The 14,893-nt window shown below is 41.8% G+C and overlaps 1 protein-coding gene across 1 annotated transcript in view; it reads right to left on the reverse strand.

Moving 5' to 3' along the window:
• UBE2K (ubiquitin conjugating enzyme E2 K) overlaps positions 1-831 on the reverse strand; it is a 71,983-nt gene extending 71,152 nt beyond the window's left edge. The window contains exon 1 of the mRNA XM_035005109.1: positions 541-831. Coding sequence (XP_034861000.1) covers positions 541-603 — 63 coding nt within the window. The 5' untranslated portion in view covers positions 604-831. The remainder of the gene's footprint in view (positions 1-540) is intronic.
• Positions 832-14,893: the final 14,062 nt, after the last annotated feature.

Consider the following 14,893-nt stretch of genomic DNA (forward strand, 5'->3'; position numbering starts at 1 on the left):
TAACTCTGAACGTCCTTCCTTCATCAATACCTAAGGCCTTTTACCGCTCCTTCCCAAAGGAAAGGACACTGGAGGCCAAACAGGCTATAATGTAGAATACCCTTAAAAGTGTGGGCCTTTGAGCAGCGCGGCTCTCCGGATCCAGTTACCACCTTTCCCCTTCCCCCTTCCCCCAACCCACTTCCCGGGTTTTCTCAGGCTCGGCCTGCTCCCTCCACACCCTACAGCCACACTTCCAGCTGTTGCCACTGCCTCGGGGCTCTCTCTAGGGCTCACACGCCTCCAAGAAGTGCCCCCTTCTCCATCTGCCCCCCAAACCGTGTTCCTCTCCAGACCACCCGCCCGCGAGGCGGTCCATCCCAGGGCCCAGGGAGGGGAGGAGAAGGCGACGGAAGCAGGGGGAGACTGCTGCTTCCCCACAGGCAAAAGGGCGACCGCAAGGAGGGCCACCCAGGGGTTACCGGGGATATCGGGGTCTCCGCTGGAAGAACCCTCCCGCCCTGGGCTGGGGTGGGGGATGTCCGGGAGTTCATTTCTGACCTCCTCGCTCTTCAGCACCTCCTTGAACTCCCGCTTGATTCGCTGCACCGCGATGTTGGCCATGTCTCCGCCCGCAGCTGATTCGTACCCGCCTCCTCCGCCACCGCTACGACCACCGCCACCGCCGCCACCTCTTCCACCACCGCCTCCTCCCTCGGCGATTCACACCCGAGCACACGAACGCTGCCACTGCCACCCCGGCCGCCGCGCTCTCCTCAGTGTGGAATCACCTCCGCGCCCGGCCACCAAAATGGCGCCGGGTCCGCGCATGCGCAAGACGCTGACCCGGCCGGGCGGCGCAGCCGCTCCCGTTGTAGCCCCATACGCCTCAAACGCGAGCCCGCGCCGAGCCGCGCCGCGCCGCGCGTCTCTGCCGGAGCTGCGGCCGCGCGGCTCCGCCCTGCCGGCGTCTGGGTCCGGGGGGTGCGGCTTCCGCGCCGGCCCGCCCTGCCGGGGCCTCCCGGGGCCTCTCTTGTGCCGCCGTCACTCTTCAAATCACTGCGGTGTGGTTGGGGCTTCCAGGCCATGGCCTCTGACTGAAGACTGAGCCCAACCTAACGGGTTCACGCGGCCCCATCGACTACGAGCGCCTACGAGCGCCGTCCTGACTCAGCCAGACCCAGAACCCACAGGCTTAATGTGCCTGACTGTGTCTAGTGTATAAAAGCACCATTCCAGAACTCGACCCGGCCCATTTTCTGTTGTTGTAGCCCAGAAAAATCCACTGCGGTCCGTTTTTGTTCTGAAGCCATTAGAGTGCCCCTACTAATCCGATCGTTCCAGGTACTACACGTCACCGAATTAAGAGTGGTCGTTGTTGGGTCCCATCAGGTGTATTTCAAACAGGTACTCCATGTAGATGCCTGAGGTGGATCTAGAAGCCAGATGTTGATCTCTGAGCTACTTAGATAATTAATACTGAGTTTTAATAGTTTTTAACCTCGAGTGTACATCAGAATCCCTGAAGAGCTTGTTAAAAAAACCAGGTTGCTAGACCCCCATCCCTAGAGTGTGGGGTGGCCTAATAATTTGCACCTCTAACAAGTTCTCTTGCTGCTACACTATGAGAACCACTACACTAAAACATGTGAAAATAGTTTGTATATTAAAGTGAAAAATGGAGAAATAGAGGCTTCTTGTGGAGGAACGGTAGCTTTACTTCTGTAAGCCCAGGGCCTACAACGGTATCTGGCAGTAGTGGGCACTCAATAAATATTGAATGAACAAATGAAGATAAGAGTAAAATGTCTTAAGTGCGAAGTAAGTTTGAAAGGCAATTTGAAAGTCGTTGCTAGGGTTTCAGTAAATAATATGGTTTTGGTGCTGAGCAGTACTTTAAATAGAATAAGTAATAAAGGTTATTTAGTTTTTATTTCTTTTTTTTTTTTTAAGATTTTATTTATTTATTTGAGAGAGAATGCATGAGAGGGGATAGGGTCAGAGGGCAAAGCAGACTCCCTGCCGAGCAGGGAGCCCGATGCGGGACTCGATCCAGGGACTCCAGGATCATGACCTGAGCCGAAGGCAGTCGCTTAACCAACTGAGCCACCCAGGCGCCCTAGTTTTTATTTCATGAGCTTCTTTCACCTAATCAATTAGTAAAGTGTCCTCCTAGAAAAATATCACAAATACACGGTCTTAGCAAAAATTACTAAAATTATGGCACCAAAAAGGAACTATCCCCCGGCAGTGAATCATTCAAGTGGAAGTACATGGAAAAAAAGAAGTTCTTGAACTTCTGCCATAGGAACCAAGAAGAGATTTTTGATCCCAGCTCTCCTCCATGCTAGCTATCTTGGTCAACCGTGGTTTCCTCATCAGCAAAATAAAGAAGCTGGATTAGATGATGATCTCTTTCAAGTTTTAAGAGGTCAGAATTCTAAAGCATCATTTGGAAACATCTCCCAAAGTGGACTAACATAAATTATAAAAACCCTTCCAGCAGAGCCCCCTAGTGGTTCTAGGAGGAACCAACTATACCTCTGGGTCATGGTACAATGAATTATTGGTATAATGTAAATCATGCGATGCTATGTGTATTTGTGTCAGTACATTAAAAATAGTTATTTTGGGGCGCCTGGGTGGCTCAGTCATTAAGCATCTGCCTTTGGCTCAGGTCATGATTCCAGGGTTCTGGGATGGAGCTCTTCATCAGGCTCCTGCTCAGCAGGAAGCCTGCTTCTCCCTCTCCCACTCCCCCTGCTTGTGTTCCCTCTCTCACTGTCTTTCTGTCAAATAAATAAATAAAATCTTAAAAAAAAATAGTTATTTTGAAGTCTGCAAAAACTGTTTTGAGTAATTTACATTTGTCAACTTCATTCAGTCCCCAATCTTAATCTTGGAACTTCGAAGAAACTTGCAACACTCAAAGCACAGGGGGACTGCTTAGAAGAGTATGGTAATTTCTCTGGCAGAGAGGGGTTTGGTCTTTTTTTTTTTCTTGAGAGAGAGAAAGCAGGGGAGGGGCAAAGGGAGAAGGAGAGAGAGAATCTTAAGCAGGCTCCCCACTTAGCATGGAGCCCCACACAGAGGGGGGCTCTCAAGACCCTGAGATCATGACCTGAGCCAAATCAAGAGTCAGACACTTAACTGACTGAGCCACCCAGGCACCCCTGGTCATTTTTAAACACATATAATCATTGGCCTTGAAATTCTACTTCTAGGAAGTCATTCTACAGTCCTTCCAGAGAATGAGGCAACTACATATTAACTGATAATGAGACAATTCCCAAAGTACATTTTAAGGCAAAAAAAGCAGTATGCTAAATGCAATGTGTTATCTTGGATTAGATCCTAGAACTGAAAGGACATAACTAGTGAAATCTAAGTAAATTCTGTAATTTAGTTAATAGTATTGTACCAATATTAATTTCTTAGTTTTGACATGGTACTATGGTTATGTAAGATGTTAACATTAGTAGAAGTGGGTAAAGAGTATACAAGAATCTCTGAAACTTTTCTGTAAATCTGCAATTACTCCAAAAGAAAAGTTTACTTTTGAAAAAGCACTATGCAGTCCATATTGTATGTAGTATACCACCATATGTGTGAGGGAAGAAAGGAATATGCTTGTGTATATACTTGTGAATCCTCAAAATATCACTGGAAAAATGCATAAGAAACTGACAGTAGGGGATATCTCTGAGAAAACAACTTAAATGCCTTGGAGAAGGCAAAATGGGCAAATTTTCACCATGTACCCTCTTGTATATTTTACCTATTCAAAACTAAATTTTTAAAAAATGAGTTTCCAGTAATGCAGATTATAAGCTCTTCACTATTATGATCTAGTTCTGGTTGATTACTTCATTAAAAATTTATTAATTAAACAAATAATTATTGAGTGCCTACTATGTGCCAGGCACAATGTAGGCACTAGAGGTATATCAGTGAACAAGAAACAGAAAACCTCTGGAATTGCAGGATTTACATTCTGTCAGGGTAGGGAGAATTCATCTCAAAGTTCAGTCCACAGAAATGCGGGGGGTCCCTGATATGGTTTCAGGGATCGGTCTGCAATGACCAAACTATTATCATAATACAACTAAGACATTATTTGCCTTTTACTATGTTGACATTTACACTGGTGACATAAAAGCAATAGTGAACAAAGTAATTACTATACTATTAATAATTTTATTAATACTATGCACTCACTTTCGAAAATACCAGTTTTGGGGTGCCTGGGTGGCTCAGTCACTTAAGCGTATTACTCTTGGTTTCGGCTCAGGCCATGATCTCATGGGTGGTGAGATCAAACCCTATATCAGTCTCTGTTCGAGATTCTCTCCCTCTGCCCCTCCCCCCTCTAAAATAAATAAATAAATCTTAAAAAGAAAAAAGAAAAAGACAAAAAATACCAGTTTCAGAGGCATCTGGCTGGCTCAGTTGGTGGAGCATGCGACTTGATTTCGGGGTCCTGAGTTTGAGCCCTGCATTGGGTATAGAGCTTACTAAAAAAAAAAAAAAAATACCAGTTTTACTTTTTTTTTTAGTAAGAATTGCACTTATTTATTTATTTATTTTTAAGATTTTATTTATTCATTTTGACAGAGAGAGACACAGCGAGAGAGGGAACACAAGCAGGGGGAGTGGGAGAGGGAGAAGCAGGCTTCCATGGAGCAGGGAGCCCAATGTGGGCCTCGATCCCAGGACCCTGGGATCATGACCTCAGCCGAAGGCAGATGCTTAACTGACTGAGCCACCCAGAAGCCCCTCACTTTTTTTAAAAAAAGATTCTATTTTTAAGTAATCTCTACACCCAACATGGGGCTTGAACTTACAACCCTGACATCAAGAGTCACATGCTCGGGGCACCTGGGTGGCTCGTTAAGCGTCTGCCTTCGGCTCAGGTCTTGATCCCAGGGTCCTGGGATCGAGGCCCACATTGGGCTCCCTGCTCCATGGAATCCTGCTTCTCCCTCTCCCACTCCCCCTGCTTGTGTTCCCTCTCTCGCTGTCTCTCTCTCTGTCAAATAAATAAATAAAATCTTAAAAAAAAAAAAGTCACATGCTCTACCAACTAAGCCAGCAAGGTACCCCCTCCCTTTTTTTTTTTTTTTACCAGTTTCACTTTAGAATGTGTTTGATGAAGCAGTAGAAATTGATTTTATTAAACTTCAACTTTTGAATACATGCCTTTTTAATATTCTGTGTCATTCATGGGAAGGATAGAGAAAGCACTTCTACTGCATACCAAAGCACATGGTTAAGCATTTGCACAATTGGTTGAGTTGTGAGCTAAATTAGCCACTATTTCCATGGAACTATTTTTACTTAAAATAATGATTGAGACAAACTATGTTTATCAAGCGTTGGGTATTTGGCAGACATTTTATCACAAATGAACTAGGTGAGAGCGCCTGGGTGGCTCAGTTGGTTAAGCGACTGCCTTCGGCTCAGGTCATGATCCTGGAGTCCCAGGATCGAGTCCCGCATCGGGCTCCCTGCTCGGCAGGGAGTCTGCTTCTCCCTCTGGCCCTCCTCCCTCTCATGCTCTCTGTCTCTCATTCTCTCTCTCTCAAATAAATAAATAAATAATCTTAAAAAAAAAAATGAACTAGGTGAGCCTGTCACATCAAGGAAAACAACTGGCAGAATTTGTTGCCAATGATAAAATTCAAACTTCCAACTGAAAATTAGAGTTTTAGAAAATATATCTGCCCCGTGACTTGACAGTTTCTCAATACACTTAAAGATGTTTTGATTAAATTGATGGTGAAATTAATAAATGTGATTGCTTGAAATCATATAATGAAATGTGTTAATATTTGGAAGATCTGCATAAGCCAGTGAACTAGTATTTCCTAAATGACCAATGCATGATGTTACAAAATCATGCATGGGTATAACCTCCATTCAAGGTGTGCGACAGACCGGTGGATTTTAATGTAACAGAGTACAAAAAAATTCACTGGTAACATTTCAGATTCCACATTGCAACTAACCTTTGAGGAATGACCCCTTGTATGGATTTAGTGTAGTACTGAAGAATAATATCCACAATTATCTGAAAAAGTTATTAAAATATTTCTTCACTTTCCAACTACGTATTTGTATGAGATTGAATTTTCTTCATCTACTTCAACCAAAACAATATATGCACATACTGACTGCAAAAGCATATGTGAAAATCCAGCTGTGTTCTATGAAGCCAGGCATTAAAAAGATATTTTATCTTGGAAAACACAATTATTTTCACTCAAGATATATTATACAAGATATAAGTATGTAATAGGTTTATTATAGTATTTTTGGTTTATTATAGTAACTATATTGTTAAAGAGAGAGAGCCGGGGCAAGCGGGGTGGGGGGCAGAGGGAGAGAGAGAGAGAGGGAATCCCAAGCAGACTCCATGCCCATGCCGGGCTCAACTAAGATCATGACCCTGAGATCATGACCCAAACTGAAATCAAGAGTCAGCCACCCAACCGACTGAGCCTCCCAGACACCTCTATTATAGTTATTTTTTATTTTTATTTTTTTTTAAGATTTTCTTTATTTGAGAGATAGAGAGAGGAGAGACAGCGAGAGAGTACAAGCAGGAAGGAGAGGGAGAAGCAGGCTCCCTGCCAAGCAAGGAGCCCGATGCAGGGCTCGATCCCAGGACCCTGGGATCATGACCTGAGCCAAAGGCAGACACTTAACGACCGAGCCACCCAGGCGCCCCTATAGTTATTTTTTAAATTTTTATTTTTTTACAATTTTTAAAAAGATTTTATTTATTTATTAGAGAGAGAGAACATGAGCGGGGGGTGGGGGGGAGAGGCAGAGGGAGAGGGAGAAGCAGACTCCCCGATGAGCAAGGAACCCAATACGGGGCTCGATCCCAGGACCTCGGGATCATGACCCGAGCCGAAGGCAGACACTCAACCGACTGACCACCCAGGCACCCCCATTATAGTTATTTTAAAATAAATGTTCCAATAATTTCTGTCTTAATTTCTAACACAATGTTGTTTAGCCCATGTAAACAAATGCTCTTTGGAATCCTCGATATTTTTAAAGAGTATAAAGGAGTCCTAAGTACATTTGAGTATACTGTCCTGCTTAGGCACAAGGGTTAGATCTAAAAAGTCACACACTTTCAGAATATATAACTTACATAAACATTATATATGTGAAGGTTGTCAACTTGGTTTTAGATTGATGGAGAGTTAATCTGGTAACTCTTCTGTTGCCTCTCACAGAACAATGTGTTTTGATCTGTTGATTCACATAAAAAAAAATGCAGCAAGGCATAATAGTGCTTTGCTGACCCCTGATAATAATCGCCAACATCTGAAATGTGCAAGTCTTCCTTTTTGTAGTTCTTGCTAGTTACTGTTACTGCTCCTCAGATTCAAACTTCTTGTTCCTCCCAAGGCAGAGCAATTTTTTTCCCCTACTGCCCTTTCCTGGCCTTGTTTTTACCAGCTTTTTTGAAACTTTTTTCCTTTCTTTCTCTCATCACTGCCTGTTCTACCCAAGCCTCTCATTTAACTTTTTTTTTTAATACCCAGTCATAACTCTGAGGTCATTTTGCCTTGTTTTCTGTCACTGAATTCTGCCCTTCCCATCTTCACTTCTCTCCCCAACCCACCCCAGCTGGGGTAAGGAGCTCTAGTGGCAAGAGTGGAAAACAGCATTTAGATCCACAGTCGAACTTCTAAACTTAGCTCCAGGCCAGTGGGCACCACAGTATTGATTGTAATGCACATTATATTATTCCAAATTTAGAGAACAGAGCAGAACTCCCCCCATTGTGGCTTCAGAATACGTGCAGTATGGTTTTAGCTGAGTTTAATAGCACAGAATAGGTTTCCTTGTCTTAAATTACTGATTTGGTTCCTGTTAGGCACAGAGGTTCTTTAGGTGGGAACTTTTTGAGGGAAGGACTTTCTAATTTCACTCTTTCCAAGGAATACACAGCTACAACTGGGACATGGCTGTATGGCCTTCACACTTCACTTTTAAGACATGAGCCAACTTTCCAGTAGGCCTCCCTCTGCTGACCATCTCAGTTGTTTTTGCTGAGTTGGTTGATTCCTTTTTGTCCTCTAAACCACAGTCGTCTATTTTAGACCCTAGAACCATTGGGGCCCCAATGCAAAGATCCCAATCCATTAGAAGCCACTCTCCAAAATCCCCTTCCTTTGGTCATCTCAAAGGCCAAGAACTTCCCACTAAATAAAATCCACAACTAGCTTCTACCTATTCGACCCCTCAATCATGTCAATTGTTTATCATTCATTTAGAATACAGAATTTCATAAATCATATAAGCCTCATTAAGTTGGTCAGATAGTCTTCATTTGTTCCTGCAAATCCACTCTCCAAAAGTCTCTACTCTGTGCCCCTAGATTCTGGAAGTATGATCTGCAACGTTGTCCTGACATCAATAAGGCTTCATTACCTTCTGGATTTCAGTTGAGTGTGGCCAATGAATGGGAGGCTCTGGCAGGAAATGAGACTAAGGATCAGCAATGCTGTATTTCACTACCAAAGGCTGCAGTTTCTGTCCAATAGCTCTCGCCTCCAGCTATAGCTACAGCTACTGCTAGAGCTCTTTTAGGATTCTGGTAATCTTGCTCCCTCTACCCTTTCAAGCCTGGAGGTGCCAAGCAGTCCCTGCTATTGTTAACCTTTGTCAGCTTCCTGTAACTTTTATAGTCTCTTTAACAAATTCTTCTGATTAACCACCTGCTTTCTGCCAGGACTCTGTCTGATAAACCAAGGTACAACAATAATTTCTTACTTTCCTGGATATTGCTGTCATTGAGGAAAGTTACCACTCTCTCTCTACTGTTCTGTAGGCTCTGCATTAGGATTAGTGAGCCCAGTGTAACAACTTTCCCCACTAGGGTGATGACCTAACTCAGAAGGACCAAGTGAGAATGACCACTATAGGTATTGCCCTATGAATAATAGATAAATATCTTTCCCTTTCTTGATGCTCCTTAGTAGAGATTCATCGCCACTTGCAGATCGCTGTAGCTGAACATTCAACTGTACTATTCTAGGGAATAGCTCCTTTCTACGGTGAACGATCCAGCTTTAAGTGTCTCTTTCCAGAGGTTTAGGGAAGCATATGCAAACAATTCCCCCTGTGCCCTCTGAAGCTAGCAAGCAGCATAACAGGCACTCTCAGGAGACCCTACGGAGGCCAGGCTTCTCTGAATAGCAGAGCTGTAATGAAAAGCATAATCCAAAGTAGCAGGAGACAGACTTATCATATAAACATCTCAGCAAAAGCACTGTGCTCAGAATTTGATGCAACTACATTTTATCTTCCTTTTTATGAATTAGATATATTAATAATTTTGTGAATTCTTACACATCTTTAACCTATTAGCATATTGTTAAATTAACATTAGGAAAGACCGTTCTGTGTGTTTTTTTTTTCCCTCCTCCCCAGAAAGTTATTTTTACTTTGTTTTTGAAGATTTTATTTATTTATTTGAGAGAGAGACAGAGCATGAGCAGGGGGGAGGAGGCAGAAGGAGAGGGAGAAACAGCTCCCCACTGAGCAGGAAGCCCTACATGGAGCTTAATCCCAGGACCCCCAGATCATAACCTGAGCCAAAGACAGACACTTAAGGACTGAGCCACCCAGGTGCCCCTTTAGGTGTTACTTTTAGGTCTTTGATCCATTTTGAGTTAATTTTTGAATATGGTGTAAGATATGGGTCCCACATTATTGTGCATGTGGATGTCCAGTTTTCCCAGCATGATTTGTTGAAAAGATTATCCTTTCCCCAATGAATAGTCTTGGTCCTTGTTGAAAATTCTTTGACCGGGCGCCTGGGTGGCTCAGTTGGTTAAGCAACTGCCTTCGGCTCAGGTCATGATCCTGGAGTCCCGGGATCGAGTCCCGCATTGGGCTCCCTGCTGAGCAGGGAGTCTGCTTCTCCCTCTGACCCTCTTTCCTCTCGTGCTCTCTCTCTCATTCTCTCTCTCTCAAATAAATAAATAAAATCTAAAAAAAAAAAAAAAAAAGAAAATTCTTTGACCATGTATGTAAGGGATCATCTCAAGCCTTTAAACACAGGTTATTCTTATCTTTCTTCCCAGGCAAAGCTTTACATTTGAAGAAAATGCACTATTATCAACATTTATGAGTATACAAGTAACTATGTTAGATGCTAGGGATACATAGAGAAATAAGATGGACTCTGCTCATGAAACTACCAATTTATTGGAGGAAATAGAATATCTCATTAAAATACATATAAATAACATAGCATATGCTAATTTAAAAATAAGTGCCACTTAGGGGCACCTGGCTGGCTCAGTCGGTGGAGTATGTGACTCTTGATCTCAGGGTTGTGAGTTCGAGCCCCACATTGGGTATAGAGATTACTTAAAAATAAAATCTTTATTAAAAAAAAAAAGTGTCTGTGTGGCTCAGTCAGTTAAGTGTCTGCCTTCAGCTCAGGTCATGATCCCGGGGTCCTGGGATGAGCCCCACACTGGGTTCCCTGCTCAGCGGGAAGCCTGCTTCTCCCTCTCCCTCTGCTGCTCCCCCTGCTTGTGTTCTCTCTGTGTGTCAAATAAATATATAAATAAAAATATTTGAAGGAAAAGAGGAAAAGAAACAACCAAATTGTCTTCTGAAGTTGCTATACCATTTTGCATCACCACCAGCAATGAGAGTTCGGTTGCTCTACATCCTCATCAGCATTTGGTATTGTCAGCATTTGGGAATTTAGCCATTCTAATAATATATCTTACTGTTTTAATTCATAATTCCTTAATGACATATATTTTTTATTGTTGACTTTTAGAAGTTTTTTCTATGTTTTGGATACAAGTGCTATATCAGATATGTATTTTGCAAATATTTTCTCCAAGTTTCTGGTTTATCTTTTCATTCTCTTGACAGCATCTTTTGCAGAAAGTTTTAAATTTTAATTAAGTCCAACTTATTAATATCTTCTTTCAAAGATCATGCTTTTGGTGTTGTATCTAAAAATTCTAGATTTTCTCCTATATTATCTTCTAGAAGTTTTATAGTTTTGTGACTTTTTTTGGTGAAGTCCATTTTGAGCTAATTTTTCTGATAGGTTTAAGTAAGGTTAGTGTCTAGATTCATTTATTTGCATGTGTATACCTAGTATCCGGCACCATTTGTGAAAAGACTATCTTTATTCCACTGGATTGCCTTTGCTCTTTGTCAAAGATCAGTTCACTATATTCACTATACATACAAATATATATATTTTTTGCACATATTTGTATGGGTCTATTTCTGGGTACTCTGTTCTATTCACTGATCTCTTTATCCATTCTTTCACTAGTACCACTGTCTTGATTATTGCAGCTTTATAGTAAATCTTGAAGTCAGCTAGCGTCAATCCTCCAACTTTGTCCTTCTTTTCCAGTATTGTGTTGGCTATTCTGTGCTTCAGTATTTTTTTAGAGCATTTTAAAATAAGCTGCCCAAGGATCATCTCTGACTCAGAAATTGTAACTCTGACCAATAATTGATTAGGGACCAGATGTTTTCCTGTAATAGTTGAGCTTAATTTATAGAAATAAATAGGATGTAGAGTGTTTTTTTTTTCTGTTGGTAGTAAGATTGTATTTTATTGTCCCTTAGGATACTGACCTGTTTTGCATCTAATTTAGCAATCTTATTTCAACATTCGTTTTCCCATTAACTATATGCTTCTACTTCTTCTTTTCTTTTTCTTTTTTAAAGATTTTGTTTATTTTCAGTAAACTCTATACCCAACATTGAGCTCGAACTCACAGCCCCAAGATCAAGAGTCACATGCTCTGGGGCACCCCGGGCGGTTCATTTGGTTAAGCATCCAACTCTTGATTTCTGCTCAGGTCACGATCTCAGGGTCGTGAGATACCATGGAACCTGATTAAGATTCTCTCTCTCCCTCTCCCTCTGCCCCCATCTGCTCTCTCTCATGCACCTTCTCTCTCTTTCTCAAAAAAAAAAAAAAAATATTGCATACTCTTCCAACTGAGCCAGCCAGGTACCCCTAGTTCTATTTTTCTGAAGGAGCTCAGAATTTTACTGATTGTCTCATTAATGAATTAAATAAAACTTTGACATGAATTCACTATGTATTTGTATAATAATTAAAAAAATCAATTTCAGAATTGTTTTCACAAAATAAAACTAAAATAATTATCTAGCAATAAATATTATAGTTATATAGCACATAAAAAACATGAAACTTTATTGAGAAGACTCAAATAAAAAGACACATTTCTCTCTCAAAATTTTAATGATTTTCCCATCTGCTCAAAATAATTTATCAATTTAATGCTATTCCAACTAAAATTCCAAGGAGCTTTTTTCCCCCCTCATCTGAACCATTTCATTCTAAATCTAAGAATCTTTGAAAAAGAAAGACACTATTAGATATGAAAATAAATACTTTAAAGCTGTTGAGAATCAAATCATTTTCTGAGTAGATGGTATAGCAAGAATGGACTGATCCAACACTTTATAAAGATTTAGTACGTGATGGGCACCTGGGTGGCTCAGTTGGTTAAGCATCCCAGGGTCCTGGATCAAGTCCCGCATCAGGCTCCCTGCTCAGTGGGGAGCCTGCTTCTTCCTCTCCTCACCCTCCACTCATGCTCTCTCTCTCTCTCTCAAATAAATAAAATCTTAAAAAAAAAAGATTTACTATGTGATACATGTGGCTTTTCAAATTGTTAGAGAAATAATGAATTGTTTAATAAGCAGAGTCAAGATAATTTGGGAAAAACAATGCTATCCTCCACCCCACAACAGGCACCATGTACAACAGCTATGTCATTCTATTTAGTGCTTCCCAAACACGTGATGCTATCTATTTTCATGCTTATGTGCCTTTGTGTATGCTGTTCTCTTTGCTTGGAATTCCTTCTTTACCTCATCCATTTACTGACATCCTAATCTTTCAAGATCCAAATTAAACATCTGTGAAACTTTCCTTCCTTCTCCAAACTTAACAATCTCTTTTGTGCAGTCACTGCATCTACCACATATATCTACTATTGCACTCACATTGTTCTATCATGATTATTTATTTATATTTCTATACCCTTTACTAGACTGTAATCATCTTATGGCAGAGACCATGTCTTTTTATTTTTATATTTTATTTTTTTAAGTTTTTATTTATTTGACAGAGAGAGACACAGTGAGAGAGGGAACACAAGCAGGGGGAGTGGGAGAGGGAGAAGAAGGCTTCCCGCTGAGCAGGGAGCCTGATGCGGGGCTCGATCCCAGGACACCGGGACCACGACCTGAGCCGAAGGCAGACGCCCAAAGATTGAGCCACCCAGGCACCCCGAGACCATGTCTTTTTAATATTGTCTCTTTATATCTAGTACAAGGTGCTTCATAATGGGCGCTCAATAAATATTTTTTGAATTAATGAATGAAATTAAGTGTGATGATACTTTGACTGAAATGTAATGATGAATAAATAAATGATTGTCATAAGCCCATGTGGTGGTCGTGAGCATGAGCTCTGACCCCAGACTGCCTCAGATTTGAATCTCATATCCCCACTTACTAGTTGTGTGATCTTGGGGAAATGACTTAACCTCAGTTTCCCCATCTGAAATGACTGTAATAGTAGTTACCTCATAGGATTGACATGAGGATTTTAAAAGCTAGCATAGACTTCTACATCCAGGAAGAAATGGGATAGATGTCCTTTTCCCTATTTCTTCCACTAAGTGCAACTAAAATCCCTAGATATATGGAGAAGAGTAAGTGGACCAGCTAATGATGTTAAGGCCCAAGGATAACATGGTGGTGAGTTCCTGGGTTATCTTTTCACTGTGTATATTCCAGACTGGATACTGGAAAAGCCAGCAACTTGGAACTACGAATGGACACAGATTTTAAAAAATTGTGTTCCCAAGAAAAGCCTTTTCTCTCTAGCCAAAGGACCAGGAAGGGGATAGTTTGCTAGACAAAAAAACTTTAAACAATAACTGCTCTACTTTATGCAAACATCACAGGAAAAAAAAAAAGAAAAAACTGTGATTCCACCCACACAATCACCAGCAAAGGCCCAGTGGGGAGCCTAGACTCCCACTTTTTCCAGGCTGTAATGAATCATGCCAATCTCCCTGCCTGGGTAAGTGTCAGAGAAAGCCAAGTGAAGAGCTTGATGGTTAAGAGCATAGGATTCCCGGTGTTGTCCGTGGAGACCATATGGGGAGCCTGGACTTCCATCTGTACCCAAGACATCCCTCCTCCTCCTTGCTGAGTGCTGTCAGAAGAGGCCTAATAGAGTCAGGACTTTTACCACCTGTGAGTGGTAACAATGCATACACACCTCCACGGTATCAGCAGAGGCCACGTAGGAAGCCAGAACTCCACTCTTACTCAGTAGTAATCAAATGCCCCTTCCTCCACCCAGGGTATAATAGAAGAGAACCAACACTTCACCCTCACCTGGCAGTAATGAAGTAGTGCCCCCCCCCCTTACCCACCAGAGCAGAGAGGCCTCCTAAAACACAAGATTTAAATAAGATCTGGAGGGGTGCCTGGGTGGCACAGTCGTTAAGCATCTGCCTTCGGCTCAGGTCATGATCCTGGAGTTCTGGGATCGAGCTCCGCATCAGGTTCCCTGCTCAGCGGGAAGCCTGCTTCTCCCTCTCCCACTCCCCCTGCTTGTGTTCCCTCTCTCACTCTCTCTCTGTCAAACAAATAAATAAAATCTTTAAAAACAAACAAACAAACAAACAAACAAATAAGATCTGGAGTCTTCTAATACCCCAAATGTCCAGGTTTCAATAAAAAATTGCTCATACCAAAAACCAGGATGATCTCAAAATGAATGAAGAAAAGACAATTAACAGATGCCAACACCAAAATGACACAGATGTTAGAATTATTTTATAAG

The sequence above is a fragment of the Mirounga leonina genome, unplaced genomic scaffold (assembly GCF_011800145.1).
Source record: "Mirounga leonina isolate KUSES-001 unplaced genomic scaffold, KU_Mleo_1.0 Mir_129, whole genome shotgun sequence".
In the NCBI taxonomy this organism is placed as follows: domain Eukaryota; kingdom Metazoa; phylum Chordata; class Mammalia; order Carnivora; family Phocidae; genus Mirounga; species Mirounga leonina.